Raw genomic sequence first — 24,784 nt, forward strand, 5'->3', positions numbered from 1 at the left:
TTTTTTTTGTCATGTACTGAGAATCTGTTGTCCAGGTGTGTATCAGTCCCTAGGCTCCATTGAGAGTCGTAGCGTTTAAGGCCATAAGGGACCATCAGATTGTCTAGTCTTACCTCCTGTATATCACAGTCCATCAACACCACCCGGTACCCACACACTAATCCCAACAACTGAAATTAGACCTCAGTATTGCAGCCCCCAGGAAACTAGACTATTATGAGACACAGACAGAGAATAGGAGGCATAGAAGTACACCAGTGCCTACTATACGACTCATTCTCTCATTAGCCTGTGCACGAGTTTGTTTGAACCCCATATAAATTGAGGTTCCACATACCTGTTGTAGGTTTAAACTAATTATTAGGTTATAGGACACTTAAGATACTCTCTACAAATTGGAACCATGTTGTAACACAATCGGGGACAATTGTATAGCACCTGGGTACTTTATATTTCTAATGCAGATGGATCCAAAAGGGGCTGAGTACGCATTCCCTTTGTTATTAGTTGTCTCTGCCTAATGTTATTTATTTATTCTTTTTCGGGTATTCATTTTTATTCTGCCATTTAACCATTTGAAATATGGTGCTGGTCTGGGGCCTTACATGCATTCCCAAGCATACCTGTCTGTATCTAAAAAATATGCAAATTTTAAAAAATAGTAAAGTACTCAGTTACTAGTGAGTTAAAAAACCCAGAACAAGCCTGCTAGTTTCTCTTTATTTTAGAAATGAAAAAATACTCTGATATCAAACTCTCTCTCTCTCCAACAAGAGACCAGTCACCAAATTGATGACTTGTGGATTAACCAAACAATCTAACAAGTCATTTGTAGAAATGGCCATTTGTGAAGAGTTTGCATTGCTGTCTGCATCGGTTTGATCTGCAAGTGTTTCGCAGTCATTAATCATTACTGATTGCTTCCCACTGCAGCGTAATTTTCCAAAATGTCCTTCTTCATTTTCGCTGAGAAGGTCTCTAGAGTCACTTTCCACTGCTCCTGCCCCCACTGAGCTTCCTTCTTGAGACTGTGGTAATACTGGAATAAGATGCACCCCGAAAGGTATTTTCTCCAACTTTTTTGCTTGAACCACTGTAAAACCAGCTTCATGGGTCCATGATTTATAGTCCTCTGGTTTGGTGTTGACTTCTATTTTCCTTCTTTTATATGAAGACGCCTCCTTCTCTGTATCATGGGTGCTGGGATCTCTGTCCTTGGATACAGTTACCTTTTGATATTCTAAGTATGCAGACATTGCTCCATTTAAGTACTGAAGATTGATTTCATGGGATGTTGCCTCGACCTAAACAAGCAAACAAAAAAAACATAGTGAGCAAGCTGTATGTTTCTATTCAATGCTATGCTTATTCCTAGCTGTATGAAAGGCACATAACAATTTATTACACAGGAAGAAAAGACTCATAGTAAGTTTAAAAGAAATGTCAGTAACTCCAGGCTATCGCTGCTAATGGAAACAAGAGGGCGCTTACTTCTGTGGGATTCAGCCAGGCATCCACACGGCTGGGGTTTTCTGCAGATTTTATGGCACACACTAGTGTTCGAGTTACTGCCTCTTCCACCCGGGCTTTGTGATCTGCATCCTATCCCAAGGAAATAAAAGGTAAATGGAGAAAATCTGGCACTTTGCACCCTTTAGAAAGCCTGAGGACCTTGGAAAGGATCAAACCAAGAGCCTTAACTTGAAAATCCTTCTTAACACAAGAAGTCATAGGATTACTCACATGAAGAAGAGGTTGCAAGAGGGATTATTTTGTTAATTAAATCTGGTACCTCATAAATGATACAGCATATGGATCCTGTTGAATTTCTAATGATATGCATTTATATAGCCCCTTTATCTAAATGGACCACAATAGCATTTTACAAAATTATACAGATACATATTTTAAACACTTGAAACACAAAGGATATTACTGTGAGATAGCAAATACCTTGGGGCTACTAAGGCACATTACTAAGTCCTATGAAAAATCAGGAAGCTTGTTGTCATCTGACAGTAAGAGAAGCCCACTAACATGTTGTTGCAGTTTTAGATAGTAACAAAAGGAAAAACAAATGTTTCCTTCACTGAAGGATGCTGATGGGCTTCGGCTACACTAAAAAGATCAGTAATTGATACAGCTTCGCAAATGTGAAACAACACAAAATTGAAGAAAATGTATAAAATGACATAAAACAAAACTCACCCCACAGTGGCAGCTCCTGTCTCATGGGGCCAGGGCTGGGGAGGTCTATTCTGGTTTGGCCCAGCCACTCCCTCATCACCTGGGTCAAATCTGAGTGGCACTGTGATGTTGCAATGGCCAGAAAGGAGAACTGGGCCCAGCCCTGTGAGACAGGAGCTGCCGCTGTGGGGTGAGTGCAGGGCAGTCTCGCTCTGCAACATCGCAGGCCCTCCCACTCTCCTGGCAGGCAGGATAACACAAAATAACATGACATTCCCAAAAAATAAAATGAAAAATTATAAAAAGATTAAGAGTCTTATGGGGCTCTTGTAATTGATTTTTGCATGGTACAAACCTTCAGTTCTCCCTTCACCCCTTGGCCAGCTAGACATGGGCTAATTTGGGATTTTAGAACAGAGAAACATAATTTTGAAAGACAGTCCATTGTCTTCCACTTTCTATTTAACTGAATAGCTTAGCGGCAGTGGAGGGGTAGTTAGAAGGTAAGGAGGTTGATCAGGGCATACAGCGTTGATTAGCACTTGGATATCACAGTGTTAAGTACACTAGAAATGGACAGATAATTTAAGAGTCACTTGGGCTCTTAGAGGGAAAGCAGAAAAAAAAAGGAAGATGTAAAATAAGTATGAGACAGCCAGCCATGGACTGTCAAATGTTGGGTTGGGGGTTTGAAACATTAGGATGTGTCCAGCCTTATAGCTTGCTGGGGAGGGTGTTAAAGGCTGTAATGCATCTTGGGAGTTTCACAGTAGAACCTGGGATTCAAGCAGAAAAATAATCTATCTTCATTTCTGCAAACTAGTTTTAGGACAAAAATTCTGCCATTGGTGGAGTGTGTGGGGCTGTCATAGGGGGTATCTGTTCACATTTATTAACGTGCTTTTATAAAAACCTCCTCCCTGCGAAAATGACAACATCCTGATTTCTACATATAGTAAAGTTGTCATCAAGGGTTAACTGGGTTACTCAGAGTAGCAGCCATGCTCCATTCCTTTCTTCTTGTCTAGTTAGAGGGAATTGACTCCCTCTTCCCCTCTAGGCTCTGTTGTGATGTAGTAAAATAAAGCAGCATGTTCCCAGCCTGCAGTCCTGTGAGTACACTTACTTTTGTTGCACTGAACAATCAATTTGCAAAACTACACATGTAAACGGTTAATATTTTTCAAGGTATTGTGATCTTGGGAGTCATCCTACTATGCTAAATCCTGGGGCTGCATTAATCATGTGACTTAGTTCGTTAGAAAGCAGGGTTTGAATCTGTCACATTATGTTGAAAACAAATTAAACTTCTACTCTTATTCTAAAAAGTCTTGGCAAAATAATTAATGGCATCACTCGGATGATGCTGGCATGACACGCATCTGTCAAAGTGAAAGTGGCTGGTTACAGCTCCAAGTGAGAGAACTGCTTGAATAGGTAAAGGAAGCGTTCTCAATATTATATTTTAGTGCCAGTGTCATGAATTATTTTCATAGATGGATTGCCCACATCTAAAAACAATGTTGCTGTCATCTGCCGGGGTAATAGGCTGTAATCAACTGTCACCCACGCCACAATGATTACACGCAGTCCTTTCTAAGGTTAAACTACTGTGCAATTTACTTAGTAGCCAAAGTAATTTATTTTGTTTGTGGGGCCTTTTAATTTTTGATATCTTATTAGGAAAATCCAACAGACTCTGTTCAAATTGGACTCCCATTGTGTTCAGTCAGAGCTTTCCCTAGTAAAGGCTGCAGAATTTGGCTCTATTTTATTGTACCAGTGGATAACAAAATGAGAAAACAGTAAGGGAAAGGAAACAAAAATATGTCCAACCACTAGCACTAGCATTCTGTATTTATCCGTATAGGACAGAGGTGGCCAACCTGCGGCTCCGGAGCCCCATGCGGCTCTTCAGAAGTTAAACATGCGGCTCCTTGTATAGGCACCAACTCTGGGGCTGGAGCTACAGGCGCCAACTTTCCAGTGTGCCGGGGGGTGCTCGCTGCTCAACCCCTGGCTCTGCCACAGGCCCTGCCCCCACTCCACCCCTTCCTGTCCCCTCCCCTGAGTCTGCTGTGCCCTCACTCCTCCCCCCTTCCCCCCCAGAGACTCCTGCACGCCATGGAACAGCTGATTTGGAGGCGCAGGGAGGGAGGGAGGGGGAGGTGCTGATTGGTGGGCTGCTGGGAGGCACTGGGGGGGGGGAGGGAAGCTGAGGGGTGGCTACTGATGTATTACTGTGGCTCTTTGGCAATGTACATTGGTAAATTCTGGCTCCTTCTCAGGCTCAGGTTGGCTACCCCTAGTATAGTACAATGGGCCAGACTCTGACCTGCAACTCCTGAGTGCAGAACAGAGGGAATGCAGTGTTCCTAGCTGCCCCCTGTACGTGACACTGTGTAGGAGACTGGCGTAGGACTGCTACACATTGTTCTTCTAGCTGAATATCCCTTACAATGAGAATTCTTTCCAAGGAGGATCCACCCAGGTTTGAACCCCTCTGTTCTTCCAGAGCAGCATAAAGGTGCCAGAAGATGGCCCAGAAAAGGGGCCAGCCCTGTATAACTCTTTGTTCCTATCATTTCAGCACCTCATAGATTTCTATCCTAGTAAAAAGCCTGTTTCTTTCGCCACTTTAATAGTATTTCATACTAAGATAGTATTCACGATAACGTGATTTGGGTTTGAAAACATTGTGGAGTATTGAGACTATATCACTGGAATGATCACATATCTATTGGTTAACAAACACAGTAAAAATCAACGCCTAGAGAAAAGGGAAATTAACTAAACCAGAAAATCCAATACAAGCACAATCTCCACTTTCAGGAAGATGTGAATTAAAACATTTCAGGCAGTCGTATTATTTGCCATTAATTTTGTTTGTCATTTAGGCCCTGATCTGGCAAAGCACTTAAGCATATGCTTTACTGAACAGGGAAGGAGTCAAGCTCATGTTTAAGTCCATCCCTATTCAGCAAAGCAATTAAACACATGCTTAAATTTTAACCTGTGACATAAAAATATACTTTTTTTTTTGTCCCATTGAAGTCACAGGTTAAAATTAAGCATGTGTTTAATTGCTTTGCTGAATAGGGTGAATCTAAGGACATGCTTGAGTTCAAGTGCTTTGCTGAATCAGGGCCTTAAATTCTGAGCCTTCAAATCCTTATTCATGTAAAGTCTGACTGATCATGTTGTTTAGGGGTAGAGCCTGCCTCCTCCCTTGCCAAGCCATGAATGAAGCTGCTAGGCAGGGGGCAAGATTAAAGGGAGCCTCTACAAGGCTCCTTGTAGTCCAGTGTAGAGGATTTAGAGGAAGAGCTAGGCCAGTGGATGCATGATTAAAGCTCTTTCCTCAAGAGTAGGCATGTAATAAATCTGTGACCTGGTCAAATTCCCCTCTGTAGTATTAGTTAGAGAAGTTATTCTGCTTCCCGATTTTCCTTACTAAAAACATCCAGGCAAACACAAACAGTTGTGCAATGTATTGGCCCAGCATGGCTGCATTCTAGTGATGGGTGATAAATGATCCTTCTATAAACACAAGTCTGTAAAGTGTGTTGGGATCCCTCTTGATGAAAGGTGCTATAAAAATGTTAGATTATTATTATTATAAACCACTCTAATGTGGCTCATCATGTCATCAGATGTGGGGCAGAATTATCTATTTTTAACCAGTGAGCTTACACTATATGGCATATGCTTTGTAGCTTAAGAACCCCACAGCAATGACTTAAAAGGAACGTACCAGTTCAATCCAAGAGTTTATACTGACTGTGATGGGGTCAATGCTTTCTACATAGTGCCACCAGTGTCTGGGAACAAACAGGACCTGAAATGAAGGGACACAGTCATTAGGATAGCAGCAGAAATCTTCCTTTTTCAAATACTGTAGCAAATGGTCCACTAAACCTCTAGTGTAACAGTAATATTTCCCTTATCTAAAAGGAAGTTGGAAGAGTATTTCCAGTTTGAAACAGTAAGGCAAAAATGATGGTAAAGTCTCATTAGCAAAGCACCATACTGTACCCAGAATCATTCAAAGAAAGCAAATGTTGTTTGTATATAGCTTTCATCCAAAGAGTTCAAACTCAAATACATTTCACCTGTGAGGTAACAGCATGCCTTTTATGTAGATGGGCACACAGAGATTAAATGATTTGCCCATGGTCACATAAGAGGTTAGCCATGTCTACAATGCAGGGGGTCTGACTTTCATTTCTCCCTCAAGCTCAGCATATTCCACTGTCTCACAATATCAGTAGCTACTGTGTATGACCGCGGACACAATCCTGTACTACCTCTTATCCAAAATCCTCTTATCTGACACAGGGTTGTAACCCCATAACTGTTTCAATTAAGCGAGGTCCAGATGCATAAAAAGCTGCCAGCTAGCTTAGCAGGGCTTTAGAGAAAGTCCTAACCAGACCCTGCTGAGCAAGGACTCTTTGTAGACTCTCCAGTTTAGTAGGCTTTCCAGTTTCTTTATAAAGACTGCCAAGCTGGCTTCCCCAGGAAGTCAGTGTTCTGAAGTTCTTCTAGGTGATTAATAACGTGCAGCTCTAATTCTAGTGAATAACTATCCTTTATTACACTTGTCAAATTTAGTAGACTATTTAAAAAATAAGGTGCCCTAAAAATCATGACTATCTAGTTTAGATCAGAGCTATATTACTATATTAGTGTGATATTTTTGACATAAAATTCATTTTAAACCTTGGTTTTTATGGTACGAAGACATTAACATTGTTTTGATGATATAGTACTAGCTTTATAGATTACAGAACACTAGATTAACATAGGGTTATCAAGAACAGCATAAAAGACTGTTTTTTAATGGGTAAGAAAATGGTTGGACTATAGAGACAGGAAAAAGATACACTTCAGTAAGGGGAAGAGCAGCAATGATTTTTATCTGAACTGTGGACAGTTTTTTTTCTTGCTAGACACAAATTACTTATAAGAATGTCCTATCATCAAGATAACCACCTTTTCAGATAATACAGTACTGGGTTGACTAGAAAACTATATGGAAAAAAAGACCAATGAGGCCCCCATTCTACAAACACTTACATACACATTTAACTTTATGTACACAAGTTGTCTCATTTAAGTCAATTAAGCACCTGCATAAATGGATGTAGTATCAGGGCTTGTGAGCCTAGGTTAATTTTGGATGATGAGCTGAAATATGGCTCACAAGTTTCCATTTAAAACAAGCGAAAGGCTGTACATGTTTGAGCGTCAAGAATATCCAGAAAGTAACCTTAATCTCATGCAGCTTACAGACCAGAGTAAGTGGATGCTCTGAGCAAGAACAAACCGAATCATGCAGCTGTGAGCACAATGCATATGTGCCATTAAACAAACCAAATGTTAAAATGTAGATGTGGTGCAGAAGTCCAAAGACGTTACAGATTCCTCCGCTTGCTAAAGATTGATCACAATGGTGTTAATTCAGACAAGTCCTATGGCCTGTGTTATACAGGTCAGACTAGATGATAATGGTCCACTCTGGTCTCAGAATCTATGAATATAGTACCCAGTTTTAGAGTTTGAACTTGATCTACCAAAGTCAATAGCAAAACTCTAAGCACCGATACTCATTTACACTAAGGCCACTTCACACCATCACTCAGGAGTGTAATGTATGCTTCCTTTACACTGCCAGAGCAGTGTGAATGGCATCAGAATAAATGAAAAGCAGGCCCTAAGGTCCAGGGTGAAATCCTGGCACCACTGACATCTACAGTAAAACTCCTATTGACCAGCATTTCATTTTGAAAGTTCTGATATATTAGCTGGTGACAGGAAGGGGGAGTAGAAAGAAGAGGGAAGGATATAATATTCTTAGACTTCTGTATGGCATTTGACTTGGGATCGCACTTGGGATTTGATTAAAATAACTAGACCAATATAAAATTAACATGGCACACATGAAATGGATTTAAGCTGGCTAACGGATAGGTCTCAAATGTAATTGTAAACGGAGAATCATCAATGAAGCAGGTGTTTCTAGTAGGGTCCCAAAGGAATCAGTTCTTGGCATATGCTATTTAATGTTTTTATTAATGATTTTATGTTTTCTTCCTCATCATCAATGATAAAGTTGCAGATGACACAAAAATTGGGGGAGTGGTAAATAATGAAGGGGAGAGGCCACAAATACAGAGCTGTCTGGATCGCTTGGAACGCTGACAGCAAGCAAACAATGGTGTGTTCTAATATGGCTAAATGTATACAGCCAGACAAAGAACACTGGCCATACTTACAGGATGGGGGACTCTATCCTGGGAAGCAGTGACTGAAAAAGATTTGGGAGTCATGGTGGATAATCAGCCTAACATAAGGTCCCAGTGTGCTGCTGTGCCCAAAAGGGCTAACACTATCATTGGATGTTTTGAATAGGAATCTAGAGTAGGAGTAGAGAGGTTATTTTACCTCTGTATTTGGCACCGACATGATGGCTGCTAGGATACTGTGTCCAGTTCTGGTGTCCGCCATTCAAGAAGGATGTTGATAAATTGGAGAGGGTTCAGCAGAAAGTCACGAGAATGATTAAAGGATTAGAAAACATGCCTTATTGTGACAGGCTCAAGGAGCTCAATCTATTTAGCCTAACAAAGAGAAGGTTAAGGGATGACTTGATTACAGTCCGTACATACATATGTGTGGAACAAATAATAATTGGATCTCAACTGAGTCATAACACAATCCAATGCTGGAAGTTGAAGCCAGGCAAATTCAGACTAAAAATAAGGCATACATTTTTAACGGTGAATAATTCATCATTGGAACAATTTACCGAGGGTTGTGGTGATTCTCCATCACGGGCAGTTTTAAAATCAAGATTGGATGTTTTTCCAAAAGATCTACTCTAGGAATTATTTTGGGGAAGTACTATGGCCAGTGTTATCCAGGTGGTCAGACTAGATGAGGGGCGGGCAAACTTCTTGGCCTGAGGACTGCATTGGGTTTCTGAAATTGTATGGCGGGCCGGTGTGCGCCTCCCCAAACAGCCAGGCATGGTTTGGCCCCCGCCCCCTATCCGACATCCCCCTGCTTCTCACCCCCTAATGGCCCCCTGGCAACACCTGTCCCATCCACTCCCCACTGCCTTCTGTCCCCTGACCGCCGCCAGACCTCCTGCCCCATTCAACCTCCCCTCTCTTTCCTGACTGCCCCCCCAACCACCCCTTCTTCCTGACTGCCCCCGGACACCCTGCCCCTGACTGCTCCCGCCACCCCATCCAACCCCTCCTCTCATTCCTGACTGCCCCTCTGTTCCCTGCCCTCTGACCAACCCAACCCCTATCCACATCCCCAGCCCCTGACCTCCCCCCGCATTCCCCTGCCCTCTATCCAGCCCCCGCTACTCCCTGCCCCCTTACCATGCTGCCTGGAGCACCGGTGGCTGGCGGTGTGGCTGTACCAGGACAGGCAGCCGCACGGTGCAGCACAGAGCACTGGGTCAGGCCGGGCTCTGACGCTGCGCTGCCCCGGGAGCTCGCAGCCCCGCCGCCCAGAGCATTGCGCTGACGATGCAGTGAGCTGAGGCTGCGGGGGAGGGGGGAACAGCAAGGGAAGGGCCTCCCGGTCCAGGAGCTCAGGGGCCGGGCAGGACAGTCCCGCGGGCCGCATGTGCCCTGCGGGCTGTAGTTTGCCCTCCTCTGGGCTAGATGATCACAATGGTCCCTTCAGGCCATTGTGATGTATGGGAAATATTGCTTACAGTTCTAGTGCAACAGGCTTCCAGGAAAATGGAAGAGGAGGAAACTGGTTGAATGGAATATGATGTGGAGGAAGAGGATGGGAAAGAATATCTATAGCACTTCTCACGTAGATCTCTAAGTGCTTTACAAAGGAGGTCAGTATCATTATCCCCATTTTACAGATGAGGAAACTGAGGCACAGGGAGAAGTGACTTGTTCAACATCATGTAATAAATCAGTGGCAGAGCTAGGACTAGAACCCGGGTCTCCTGAGTACCAGGGAAAGGGTGATGACAAGGAAGCAAAAGCAAGATAACAAATTGGTAAGAGCAGAAATACTTAAATACAAGGTGCTGTTTGGAGAAATGACTTGGATGTCAGAAACGGAAGATTCTGAAGGCAGTCTGGCCTTTCGGTGTGGCTGGTCTCTGGTTGCAGGCGCAGAAGAGGGGATTTCACTTGCCATGACATCAAATGTAATAATTGTAAAAGATGTATATATCTGGAGCCAGTACTGTTTCCTTACAGAATTTATGGAGCAGCTACAAAGCTTTGACTCCAAGAGGATAACTAGGAAACATAAATAAGAAGCAGGAAGAACAGCTGCGTTTAGTAAGCATATGATCATTAAAATCAGAATTTATGCGAGCAAGAAATGTGAAGTTATTAAAGGTGAATAGGCAAATCTTTAGAGAAGTTGCAAGACACAGCAAAAAAATGATCACAGACAGCTGTGTGCAAAAAATAACCTGTATGGGGCTGTCCATAAATTATGTAACCCATTTTTTGGTGATTTTCAAGACCCATCCATCCCTTGTAACATTTTAACACTGAAACAAAACACGTAAAATTAAGGACCCATCCATCCCTTAATGCAGGGGTGCCCAACCTACAGCCCGCGGGCCACACATGGTCACCAGAGCACTTCATAAGGCCTGTGGCCTGCTTCAACACAATAGACTAACAGCTGATTCATTAGCATTTTGTCATCATGTTTACACACTTGTGTAAACTAAAATGATGTAAATAGCCTGTTTCTAGCTAAACATATGAAACAAGAAGGATTTAAAATATAAATCAGTACAGGTGACTTTAAATCTCATTAAAATATGTTGACTCTGTTTGGCCCATGCAAGGTTGTGCTTAGGTTTAGATTGCCCTCCTGTGTCATAAAGTTGGGCACCATCTGCCCTAATGCGTTACATAAATTGTGAACAGCCCCTAAGGGAACAAAACCGGCTGAACATGGGGAATATTTCAGATCAGAGAGAGAAATGGAGAGGTAAGGATCTTCATATGCCTAGTTTTACAGAAAGGAAAGCAAAAACTTCATCAGATCTCCAAATGAAACAAAACAGAGTTCCATATGTTTGTGCTCCTTCAAAGTGGAGCATACATATTTAACAACATCTGAAAATCAATGGGAAACATGCTGGTAAACCACAGTGAAATTGAAGGAATGAGGTAAATGTTTAGCGTAAAAAACTATGGATGTTGGTGAAAGGTTAAGTCAAAAAGCAAAGCACAGACAGAATAATTTCAAGCTGAGAAAGAATTCTCTGTTGGCATGCTTTTCACTCACAGCGCTTGGTTGCAGGGGTTGGAAAAGAAAGATACAAAACTAAATAAACAATCAGATAGAAGCAACTCAGATAATTTTAATATTTTGGCTAGTGGATGGCAGATATAGCTCATCGCAGATAAAAGCAAACTAAGGCATTTGTACAAATCTCCTGAAAAAGATAAAATGAAAGGGCAAAACGTAAGAGCACAGATACAGAGATAACATCTATAGAGTAAATGGAATGATGCAGAGGATTTGTATATCCAGAGCCACATAACGGGTTGGAACGTCTACTGAAACTTCCAATGCATATGTAAGGTGCTCATATTCTCACTTTTTAAAGAAAAAGTTGAGCTTCCTGAGGAGTGAAGTAAAGTAATCAATGCTTGTCACAAAGAGATATTGGGTAATTGCTTTAGAAAGTGATGCATAGAAGAACTTGGGTGGGGAAGGTGGCAAAAAATGTCTTCAACGGATATTTAAAATTCCAAGGCCAGCTCAGCTTGTTACAAGGGTCTTCCCTCTGAGCGCACCCACTATTGCTGCAACTGTGGCAGATGCTGACAGAGCTATCCCATTCTTGCATCCTTCAACAGAGCCTCTTTAAGAGTACATCTACACTGTAATAAAAAGACCAACGGCACAACCATGGCTGGCCCAGGACAGTTGACTTGGGTTTGTGGAGCTCAGGCTGCAAAGCTAAAAATGGCTTGGACTGGAGCCCGGGCTCTGAAACCTTGTGGGGGGAGCGTGATTCTCAGATGTCTACAATGCTATTTTTAGCCCTACAAGCCCAAGTTAATTTGACCTGGGTTCTGAGACTTGGTGTCCTGGTTTTTTATTGCAATGTAAATGTACCCTGGTAGGGTGGTGCACCACAAAGTTCTCCCCTCCCCCCCTTCACAACAGCTTGGCTTGTCTCCACTTCTCTCACACTGCAGGAGAACTGGGTTGCTATCACATCTGCAGCAGTAGGCAACAGCTACTAGGTAGGGGAGCCATCTTGAGCAGCCTCAGTAAAATACTGGGGAGGTGATAGCATGGTGGGTCAAGAGGTACTAGGCCAGGGGATGGAAGGATTGATGGAATGGGAGGGAAGAGTATGTAGTTCGTGGATTTCCTTTTTGGTGGGTACAGGGAGGAGTGTAGCTGATGGATCTTTTTTCATGGGGAAGGTGGTGGGTGATTCAGCCAGGGATTTTTCACATATTTTGCTGATCGAGGTGAAATTTTTTTTTGAGGCAACCTATTCCGGCAGCTCATCATCGATAATGACAAATCCACTACCAGTTTCTCCACCTCGTCCAACTTTTCTGTACCAGATAGGCTTGTTCTGTTGTTTAACTGAACCAAGCAGATGCTCCACGTTGTCAGCAAGAGCCCACTCCATAGGGCACTGTGAGAGGCTGATCTGCAGCCACATACACCGCTCTCCCAAAAGAGTGGTTTTATCCATGTTAATGAAACCCCACCTCTGACACTTTTGGATTCTTCTTTAGTTAAAATCATTCAAACTCTCCCTTACAGCAAAATCCCTTAAAATATTTTAATATACCCTCTGAGCTTGGACATTTTACTGACTTTTAACAAGAGCTTGAATATATTATGTTTCCTGTATTCCTGACCTGCTCTTTATTTTCAAAGGTATTTATGTAGAGACAGGATCTTTGTTTATCAAGAATTTATCTGCTTTTACTTCTTATTACTTGGGGCCAATTCCTGAAGTGCTAAATCGGTTTAAAAAGCTGGTTACTCAGGTAAAACCTCACTGAAATCCATGCGAGTTTTGCCTGCATAAGGGCTGGGTAAGAACAAAGTAAGGAGTTCATGACCTGGCCCCACCTGAAGTCACGGTGTTGTTTGGGATATTATTTTGTTGTTTGTTTTGTAGTAGTGCCCAGGAACCCCAGTCATGGACTGTAGTAGGTGACTTCTGGGTACTCTTCTGGCTCTGTCAATCTGTTTCTTCACTTCAGCAGGTGGATATTGTAGTTGTAAGAATGCTTGATAGAGATCTTGTAGGTGCTTGTCTCTGTCTGAGGGGTTGGAGCAAATGCGGTTGTATCGCAGAGCTTGGCTGTAGACAATGGATCGTGTGGTGTGGTCTGGGTGAAAGCTGGAGGCATGTAGGTAGGAATAGCGGTCAGTAGGTTTCCAGTACCCAGAAGTCACCTACTACAGGACAGGCCCAACAAAGAAAATAACAGAACGCCACTAGCCATCACCTTCAGCCCCCAACTAAAACCTCTCCAACGCATCATCAAGGATCTACAACCTATCCTGAAGGACGACCCATCACTCTCACAAATCTTGGGAGACAGGCCAGTCCTTGCTCACAGACAGCCCCCCCAACCTGAAGCTAATACTCACCGGCAACCACACACCACACAACAGAACCACTAACCCAGGAACCTATCCTTGCAATAAAGTCCGTTGCCAATTGTGTCCACATATCTATTCAGGGGACACCATCATAGGGCCTAATCACATTAGCCACACTATCAGAGGCTCGTTCACCTGCACATCTACCAATGTGATATATGCCATCATGTGCCAGCAATGCCCCTCTGCCATGTACGTTGGTCAAACTGGATAGTCTCTACGTAAAAGAATAAATGGACCCAAATCAGATGTCAAGAATTATAACATTCATAAACCAATCGGAGAACACTTCAATCTCTCTGGTCACTCCATTACACACCTAAAAATTGCAATATTACAACAAAAAGACTTCAAAAACAGACTCCAACGAGAGACTGCTGAATTGGAATTAATTTGCAAACTTAGGCTTGAATAGAGACTGGGAGTGGATGGGTCATTACAAAAAGTAAAACTATTTCCCCATGTTTATTCAACACCCCCCCCCCCCGTTCCTCAGACGTTCTTATTAACTGCTGGAAATGGCCCACCTTGATTATCACTACAAAAGGTTTTCTCCCCCATACCCGCCGCCCTCGCTCTCCTGCTGGTAATAGCTCATCTTAAGTGATCACTCTCCTTGCAGTGTGTATGATAACACCCATTTTTTCATGTTGTGTGTGTATATAAATCTCCTCACTGTATTTTCCACTGAATGCATCCAATGAAGTTAGCTGTAGCTCACGAAAGCTTATGCTCAAATAAATTGGTTAGTCTCTAAGGTGACACAAGTACTCCTTTTATTTTTAAAAACAGCCTATTTGCCCCTGAAATTTTTCAAATTTGCATGCAATTGTCTGACCTTGCAATTTTGTGAATTCAGTCACTGGCAGGTTCAAACACTGGCTTTGAGACCTCCAGCTACCTGGATGGTCCTCCAAACAGTTAGATGTCTCAGTGTTATCATGTGCATCCAATATATATTGTGGATACAAAATTGGAGGTTGAATTGGGGCTCTATTAGGAATTTAGCCCACAGCCACAAGTCATGTTTAAACTAAAGTCTTTTTTAAAACTAATGCAGTCTTTATACAGCTAGTTAAATTGGGAATAGAATCCTATTCTTCCAGTGATAAGGGTTTGAAGAGCACAAAATGTTATAATCAAAGCACATTGTACGAATATATAAGGGCCCAATGTACTAATGAGGGGATATTGCGTTAAACTTTGCAAATGAGCATAGAAAATTGCTTATAGCAAACTGATGAAATTAAACATATTGGCCAGAAGGTGGCATTAGAAACATTAATTTTATTTGATATTCAAAGCTGCACTCAGCCTACATGCAGTTGCTTTCCTGAATACCCAAGAACACCTTTGTCTTTATTTTTCAGTCCTGTTTTGTTACAGTATCTAATCCAAAACATTTTGTTTACTCCCCAAGAAGGAGTGGAGATTACTATAAATTACCACAAAATAAATCTGATTGCAAATCCTAAAGTAATTGTATTAATTCCCATCTGAAAGAGGGAGACTGAGTGGATATCAAAGTCTTTATTATTTAGGAATCTTCTCCATCATTAATAATGGCATCCTTTTAGGTTATTCCTTCCTTCTCTCTCAAACAATAAAGGTCCCAAGCCAGTAACACCATCCTTGTGGCTGAGAAGTATTGGATGAGACTGCTCTAAGAGTCTGCTGTGGAATGGATGGAGACACTTCCTCACTACCCCAAGTCACTATCTGTTCTCTGTGTGTGCGTGCGCGAGCATATCTCTTCATGGCACGGCGTACTACTGAGCTGACCTAAGACCTTCATTCTTAACAAAGATTAATTTGTAATTAGTTTAAGCCTAATTAAAATCATATTATAGAGTCATTATCAAACTGAATCATTCAGACAGAGGTTATAAATTGCAATAGCAGTGCCTGGCACTGTAGATAATGCTATGCTAAATAAACACAGTTTTACTGATATTAAGCAAAAATTAATAATTTAGTATCAAGACCCCTCACCCCCACTATTGTCGTAAGGAGGGCAAATGGCAAAACCATTCATTTAGTTTTTGGCACTGTTAACAGTTAACATAGTGTAAACCATTAATAGGCTCTGCACACAAAATTACTTTGAAAAGTTCTAAGCTTTCTATTTTCAGGAGCACTTTACAAGAATGTGCATTGCTAAATATAAGAAAATGGGTAACTAATGCAGTAAATGGCTGGAAGTTGAAGCTAGACAAATTCAGACTGGAAATAAGGCATACATTTTTTAACGGTGACAATAATTAACCATTGGAACAATTTACCAAGGTTCGTGGTGGATTCTCGAGAAGGAACGCTGGTGGCTCCGGTCAGCACTGCCGACCGGGCCATTAAAAGTCTGGTTGGTGGTGCTGTGGAGCTAAGGCAGGCTAGCCCCTACCTCTCCTGGCTCCACGCTGCGCCCCGGAAGCATCCAGCTGGTCCGGCTCCTAGGTGGGGTGGCGGGGAGGGCATGGGGCTCCGCAAGCTGCTTCCACCCTGAGCACCAATGGGAGCTGTGGCGGTGGTGCCTGTGGGCAAGAGCAGTGTATAGAGCCACCTGCTGCGCCTCTGCCTAGGAGGCAGACCTGCTGGCAGCTTCCGGGGCGCAGAGCGGAGTCAGGGCAGGCAGGAAGCCTGCCTTAATCCCGCTGGGCTACTGACCGGGAGCCACCAGAGGTAAACCCAACCCCCAGCCCTGAGCCCCCCACTACCTGGAGCCCCCTCCGGCACCCCAAACCCCTCATCTCCACCCCAACCCCCAGCCCAGAGCCCCCTCCCACACACTGAACCCCTCTGCCCCACCTCCAGCCTGGAGCCCCCTGCTGCATCCCAACCCCCTGCCCCTGCCCGGAGCCCCCTCCCGCACCCTGAAACACTCATTTCTGGCCCCACCCCGGACCCTGCATCCCCAGTTAGAGCCCTCACCCCCTTGCGCACCCCAACTCCCTGCCCCAGCCCAATGAAAGTGTGTGAGGGGGGGAGAGTGAACCACCGAGGGAGGGGGAATGTAGTGAGCGGCAGACAGGGTCTAGGGGAAGGGGCGGGATTGGGTGTGGCCTCAGGGAAGGGAAGGGGCTAGGGTGTTCAGTTTTGTGTGATTAGAAAGTTGGCAACCCTATGTGTGATGCTGTGCAACTCACTTATAGCTTGATTTTCAAAGACTGATTTCTCAGTCCATTGGTTCCCTCATCACTAAAATAGGGTTACTAATACTCAGACACCCTTGTAAAACGCTACACAATCTTTCAGTGAAGTGCACTATAGATGCAAACATTCTCATTATAAATATTCCACTATTAAAGCAAGAAGTTGGGCAAACGTTTCCATGGTGAAGGTTATTCTTCGCCATCATCACGTTTCTTTGTTAGCTCTGCCTACTCATTAATCAAGTACACTTCACACAACATCCAGGTTTCGGAGTAGACAGGCTAGAGCACTGCTCTCGAAAGTTGCAAAACTACCTTTTTAAGAAGAGGATATGTAAGTACTTGCAAGGACTTCTATAAAACTAGGCAGCCTTTGAGCTAGTCCTCAAAGTGTTGGCAGTTCTCATTTAAAAGTCAGGCAAAACAATAACAGTGAGCAAAGCAAGTTACTGTAGCCAGATAATTGTATTAAATCTCAAGTATACTGGTGGAGGGGAAGGGGAAAGCTGATCTGTCGTCTTTTCCTAGCTCATGTAAAATAACGTAAAGTCTAAGTGTGGGTGGTACCTGTCCTGGATTGAGTGTAACCACATGGGCCTGGGCTTTCCTGAACTGAGGATAGTGTTTCAGATCAGGGTTGACAACGTTGACTTTGCTGAATATGCTGGATTCCTCATAAGGGATCCTAGTGGGATAAAGGAAAGTGGTGTTGCCAGGTGGGAAAAGGTGCCATCTTTTCCTGAAAGGAGAGAGAAGATAAAAGTTGATTCAGTAAATGCCTGTTATGATGGATGACTGAAGGCAATCACAAGGTTGTCAATAAAACATAAATCTGCCGCCTGTTTGCGTCTCCTACACAGGGAGAACACATGCCGTTCTTACAGGCTGTTCTACTAAAAATGATTTAAAAAAATTCTACAGATTTTTAACTAAAAAGGAAGATTTGCAGCTTCTCAGCAATTAGTTTTGCAAGGGGAATAAAAAAAAAAGTCTGTAGCTCTTCCATTTAGTTTCGCCTTCCTTCTGCAGAGCACCTGAACAGCCTATGGATGCTCAGGGCAACGCTACCCTACAAAATTAAGTCGACTTAAGTTATGTCAACAGACAGCCACTGTAGTAATTAAATCGGTTTTGCATGGTCACACTAACTTCTTCTGTCGGCGGTGCACATCCTAGCTAGGAGCGCTTGCACCGATTTAACTGTCTGCGTGGGGTACTGACAGCCAGAGCCCTGGGCGGCAGGGCTCCGGCTGTCTGCTAGGACAGTCTGAAGGAAGCAACACAGTGTCTACATTCATCCGATGAAGTGGGTTTTAGCCCACGAAAGCTAATGGCCAAATAAATTTGTTATTCTCCAAGGTGCCACAAGTCCTCCTCATTGTTTTTACTGAAACAGACTAACACGGCTGCCACTTTGAAAAGTGTCTACCCTGACACCGCACCAACCTAACTACATCAACCTAGTGCTACACCTCTTGAGGAGGTGGAATTAAGTCAGTGTAGCAACTTACATCGGCAGGAGTAACATTATAGTGTAGATTCTTACAGAGTTAGGTCTCAAAGTGTTCACAACACCTGACGTTTGTCCTATGAACCATGATCTCACGGATGAAGATTAAATTTTCATTAGGTAAATATATTTTGATTCACTAACTGACTGTCTGCAATATCCCCGCTTGCTATAAGTAGAGGGCACTGTACGTATGTGATGTTGATAGTAATAGGAGTACAATTTTGATCTTCTACTACATGTTGTAGTCTACATTTCTCAGCCCTGGTCTAAACTAGGACTTTAGGTCGAATTTAGCAGCGTTTAAATCGATGTAAACCTGCACCCGTCCACACAATGAAGCCCTTTATTTCGACTTAAAGGGCTCTTAAATTCGATTTCCTTACTCCACCCCTGACAAGTGGATTAGTGCTTAAATCGGCCTTGCCGGGTCGAATTTGAGGGACTGTGGACACAATTCGACGGTATTGGCCTCCGGGAGCTATCCCAGAGTGCTCCATTGTGACCGCTCTGGACAGCACTCTCAACTCAGATGCACTGGCCAGGTAGACAGGAAAAGAACCGAGAACTTTTGAATCTCACTTCCTGTTTGGCCAGCGTGGCAAGCTGCAGGTGACCATGCAGAGCTCATCAGCACAGGTGACCATGATGGAGTTCCAGAATCGCAAAAGAGCTCCAGCATGGACTGAACGGGAGGTACGGGATCTGATCGCTGTATGGGGAGAGGAATCCGTGCTATCAGAACTCCGTTCCAGTTTTCGAAATGCCAAAACCTTTGTCAAAAGGGCATGAAGGACAGAGGCCATAACAGGGACCCGAAGCAGTGCCGCGTGAAACTGAAGGAGCTGAGGCAAGCCTACCAGAAAACCAGAGAGGCGAACGGCCGCTCCGGGTCAGAGCCCCAAACATGCCGCTTCTATGATGAGCTGCATGCCATTTTAGGGGGTTCAGCTACCACTACCCCAGCCGTGTTGTTTGACTCCTTCAATGGAGATGGAGGCAACACGGAAGCAGGTTTTGGGGACGAAGAAGATGATGAGGAGGAGGTTGTAGATAGCTCACAGCAAGCAAGTGGAGAAACCGGTTTTCCCGACAGCCAGGAACTGTTTCTCACCCTGGACCTGGAGCCAGTACGCCCCGAACCCACCCAAGGCTGCTTCCTGGACCTGGCAGGCAGAGAAGGGACCTCCGGTGAGTGTACCTTTTAAAATACTATACATGGTTTAAAAGCAAGCATGTGAAAGGATTACTTTGCCCTGGCATTCGCGGCTCTCCTGGATGTACTCCCAAAGCCTTTGCAAAAGGTTTCTGGGGAGGGCAGCCTTATTGCGTCCTTCATGGTAGGACACTTTACCACTCCAGGCCAGTAACACGTGCTTGGGAATCATTGTACAACAAAGCATTGCAGTGTATGTTTGCTGGCGTTCAAACAACATCCGTTCTTTATCTCTCTGTGTTATCCTCAGGAGAGTGAGATATCATTCATGGTCACCTGGTTGAAATAGGGTGCTTTTCTTCAGAGGACATTCAGAGGAGCCCGTTCCTGCTGGTCTGTTTTCCTGTGGCTGAACAGAAATGTTCCCCGCTGTTAGCCACGGGGAGGGGGGAGGGTTGAGGGGGTAGCCACGCGGTGCGGGGAGGCAACCAGCCAACCAGCCACTCCACCACAGAGGATTGCCCCCAAAAAAGAAGGCTGGCATTCAATAAATTTTAAAGTTGTAAACTTTTAAAGTGCTGTGTGGCATTTTCCTTCCCTCCTCCACCCCCCCTCCTGGGCTACCTTGGTAGTCATCCCCCTATTTGTGTGATGAATGAATAAAGAATGCATGAATGTGAAGCAACAATGACTTTATTGCCTCTGCAAGCAATGATTAAAGGGAAAAGGGGAGGGTGGTTAGCTTGCAGGGAAGTAGAGTGAACCAAGGGGCGGGGGATTTCATCAAGGAGAAACAAAGAGAACTTTCACACCGTAGCCTGGCCAGTCATGAAACTTGTTTTCAAAGCTTCTCTGATGCGTACCACACCCTCCTGTGCTCTTATAACCGCCCTGGTGTCTGGCTGCGCGTAACCAGCAGCCAGGCGATTTGCCTCAACCTCCCACCCCGCCATAAACGTCTCCCCCTTACTCTCACAGATATTGTGGAGCACACAGCAAGCAGTAATAACAGTGGGAATATTGGTTTCGCTGAGGTCTAAGCGAGTCAGTAAACTGCGCCAGCGTGCCTTTAAACGTCCAAATGCACATTCTACCACTATTCTGCACTTGCTCAGCCTGTAGTTGAACAGCTCCTGACTACTGTCCAGGCTGCCTGTGTACGGCTTCATGAGGCATGGCATTAAGGGGTAGGCTGGGTCCCCAAGGATACATTTTGGCATTTCAACATCCCCAACAGTTATTTTCTGGTCTGGGAATAAAGTCCCTTCCTGCAGCTTTTGAAACAGACCAGAGTTCCTGAAGATGCGAGCGTCATGTACCTTTCCCGGCCATCCCACGTTGATGTTGGTGAAACGTCCCTTGTGATCCACCAGAGCTTGCAGCACTATCGAAAAGTACCCCTTGCGGTTTATGTACTCGGCGGCTTGGTGCTCTGGTGCCAAGGTAGGGATATGGGTTCCGTCTATGGCCCCACCACAGTTAGGGAATCCCATTGCAGCAAAGCCATCCACTATGACCTGCACATTTCCCAGGGTCACTACCCTTGATATCAGCAAATCTTTGATTGCGTGGGCTACTTGCATCACAGCAGCCCCAACAGTAGATTTGCCCACTCCAAACTGATTTCCAACTGACCGGTAGCTGTCTGGCGTTGCAAGCTTCCACAGGGCTATCGCCACTCGCTTCTCAACTTTGAGGGCTGCTCTCATCTTGGTATTCATGCACTTCAGGGCAGGGGAAAGCAAGTCACAAAGTTCCATGGAAGTGCCCTTACGCATGCGAAAGTTTCGCAGCCACTGGGAATCGTCCCAGACCCCCAACACTATGCGGTCCCACCAGTCTGTGCTTGTTTCCCGAGCCCAGAATCGGCGTTCCACAGCATGAACCTGCCCCATTACCACCATGATGCATGCATTGGCAGGGCCCGTGCTTTCAGAGAAATATGTGTCCATGTCCTGATCACTCACGTGACCGCGCTGACGTCGCCTCCTTGCCCGGTATCGCTCTGCCAGGTTCTGGTGCTGCATATACTGCTGGATAATGCGTGTGGTGTTTAATATGCTCCTAATTGCCAAAGTGAGCTGAGCAGCCTCCATGCTTGCCTTGGTATGGCGTCCGCACAGAAAAAAGGCGCGGAACGATTGTCTGCCGTTGCTCTGACGGAGGGAGGGGCGCCTGACGACACGGCTTACAGGGTTGGCTTCAGGGAGCTAAAATCAACAAAGGGGGTGGCTTTACATCAAGGAGTATTTCAGGCAGGACTTCACGGAGGGTTCCAATAAGAAATGGTGCACCTAAGTTATTGTTCTTATTGGAACAAGGAGGTTAGTCTGGCCTCTGATTGATACATGGCTAGATTTACCTCGCTGCACCTTCTCTGTGAGTGACTGCAGTGTGACCTAGAGGAATGAGTCCCGTAGATGGGGGAGGGGGGGAAGCAAATGAGTACAAAACAAATCTGGTCTATTTCTTGTTTTGATCCACTCCATCTATCTTTTACATCTTTGGCTGGCAGCAGACGGTGCAGAAGGACTGCATGCCATCCACATCTCATGGCTGCTCGGCAGAAGATGGTGCAATACGACTGCTAGCCAGTCTCATCTCTTGCCTGCCCAGCAGAAGATGGTACAGTATGACTGCTAGCAATCCGTATCGCCTGCCTGCTCACCATAAGACGGTTCAATAGGACTGACTGCAGAACTAAAGAGAATGACCTGGTCAAGTCACTCCAAATTTAGTCTCTGCGCCCATGTCTGCCCAGGCGCTCCCAGCAGATGGCCAGGAGCACCTCGGACATGACGATGACGGCTACCAGTCGTATTGCACCGTCTGCTGTCACAAGGCAATGGGTTGCTGCTACTGTGTAGCAATGCAGTACCACGTCTGCCAGCACCCAGGAGACCTAGGGTGACGGTTACCTGAGCGGGCTCCATGCTTGCCGTGGTATGGCGTCTGCACAGGTAACTCAGGAAAAAAGGCGCAAAACAATTGTCTGCCCTTGCTTTCACCGAGGGAGGGAGGGAACGGGGGCCTGACGATATGTACCCAGAACCACCCGCGACAATGTTTTAGCCCCATCAGGCATTGGGATCTCAACCCAGAATTCAAATGGACAGCGGAGACTGCGGGAACTGTGGGATAGCTACCCACAGTGCAACGCTCCGGAAGTCGACGATTGCCTCGGTACTGTGGAAGCACTCCGCCGAGTTAATGCACTTAGAGCATTTTCTGTGAGCATTTTCTGCACACACTCGAATATATAAAACCGATTTCTAAAAAACCAACTTCTATAAATTCGACCTAATTCCGTAGTGTAGACATACCTTCATATTCACCTGTTAATCACAAAGTTAATTGTTATTTAATTTACTAATCCATAACAACTTGGTGCTCATCTACCATAGTTAGGAGTATGGTATAAAGATGTAAGTTAGATAGATATGTGATTAGCAAGAGAAGGTGGGAGAGGTAATATCTTTTATTGGATCAACGTTTATCGGTGAGAGACAAGCTTTTAAGCTACAGAGCTCTTCTTCAGGTATGGGAAAGATAAGGCGGAACAGATTGTTTAGCATCAGTAGTAAGTACATATTCTAATCTAAAGGGACGATTCAAGGTGGAGACCATTCAAGATGGAGTGGCCCGTTAACACCTTTGCAGTCATAGGTCAAAAAAAAAAAAAAGGGAGGGGGAGTTAGTGGGTTACAGATTGTTATAATAAACCATAAATCCAGTGTCTCTGTTCAGTCCATGATTTGTAGTATCTAGTAGAGTTATGAATTTAAGCTCCCAGACTTGTCTTTTGAAAGCGTGTTGGTTTTCTTTGAAGAATCTCTTTGTGAAAAGTGTTCACCTACAGGTGATAAAGTATTTTTGTTTTTTGTCATTTTCCTGTCTGAGTTCATCTGAGAGTGTAGAGAGTTTCACTCACATGGTTGTTTTTGGGGCATTTAGTGCACTGCATGAGATATACCGCATGTTGTGATAGGCATTTGTAGGATCCAGCGACTTCGAAAGGTGTGTTGTGGGAGGGTGTTGATCATTGTAGCAGTGGAGATACTTCTGCAGGTTTTGCATCTCTGATTATGACAGGGTCTGGTGCAACTTTGGATTAGGATATGTCTATACGTACAGCGCAGCCAATACAGCTGAGCGACTGCAGTGCGTCTGGTGAAGACACGCTATGCCGAAGGAAGAGAGCTCCCCATCGGCCTAAAAAAACCCCAATGCCTCAGTATTGTCAGCATAACACACCAGGTAAGGGTCATGATGTCTATAGTAGCTAGTCCACATAGTGATAAGAGCCTACTACTGCTCCCACTTAATGGGATCTTAACTCTAGTAGTAGATGACTATGCTTTAGAGTGTAAAGTCCCACACTTAATTCCTAGCTGTGACCCGTGGTGCAGGTACTCCATCAGCATGCACCATGCTGTGCAGAACAAACGGGAGAGATGGACCATATCCCAAAGAGTTTACAATCTATTTAAATTGCACATGCTGCACTGAAAAAAATGTTGAGTTTGCCAGACCTTGGAGCATCAGTTTATGTATAATATAAATAAATCTTCTTACCAGGTAATTTCTGCATATATTTATCCATATTGCTGAATGGCTAATACACGAGGCAAAGTAAACAGGCCTATAAATAACAATTTATAAGGAGAATACATTATATGATGGAAATAACCGGAGTAGGAGTAATTAAAGTAATAGCCCAAATGGTGAATTTATGAAATGTTTTAAGAGTAGCCATCTAATCAATACAGCAGTGACCCGCATATTTACGGACACCATGGACTGGAAAAACAGAAGGCAGCACTTTGAAGCAAGGTTAAAACAATCTGCGCTGCTCCTCTCTTACTTCCAGATTCTGGCTGCTTCCCCACTTCTTGTTCCTCTCCTGTTTTCATGCCACTTAGCTCTTACATACTTGCCTAGTGAATCTAGTTGTCAGTTCTAAGTCACAGATCTGAACATGAGACATGAAGAAAGCCAAGTGGCACAAAACCAGAAGAGATGGGAACAGAAAAGTAGCCAGAACCAGGGAGATCAGCACAGATGGGAGTACCACAGGTTGCTGACATTTCTTGGTACAGATAATAAAAGCTACTGCTAAGC

The 24,784-nt window shown here is 44.3% G+C and overlaps 1 protein-coding gene across 1 annotated transcript in view; it reads right to left on the reverse strand.

The window, feature by feature from the left end:
* Positions 1-678: 678 nt before the first annotated feature.
* HSPBAP1 (HSPB1 associated protein 1) overlaps positions 679-24,784 on the reverse strand; it is a 74,070-nt gene continuing 49,964 nt past the window's right edge. The window contains exons 5-8 of the mRNA XM_048869819.2: positions 17,565-17,736; positions 5,942-6,025; positions 1,492-1,602; positions 679-1,304 (exon numbers count right to left, since the gene is read on the reverse strand). Coding sequence (XP_048725776.1) covers positions 750-1,304; positions 1,492-1,602; positions 5,942-6,025; positions 17,565-17,736 — 922 coding nt within the window. The 3' untranslated portion in view covers positions 679-749. The remainder of the gene's footprint in view (positions 1,305-1,491; positions 1,603-5,941; positions 6,026-17,564; positions 17,737-24,784) is intronic.

Source organism: Caretta caretta, chromosome 11 (assembly GCF_965140235.1).
Source record: "Caretta caretta isolate rCarCar2 chromosome 11, rCarCar1.hap1, whole genome shotgun sequence".
Lineage (NCBI taxonomy): Eukaryota > Metazoa > Chordata > Testudines > Cheloniidae > Caretta > Caretta caretta.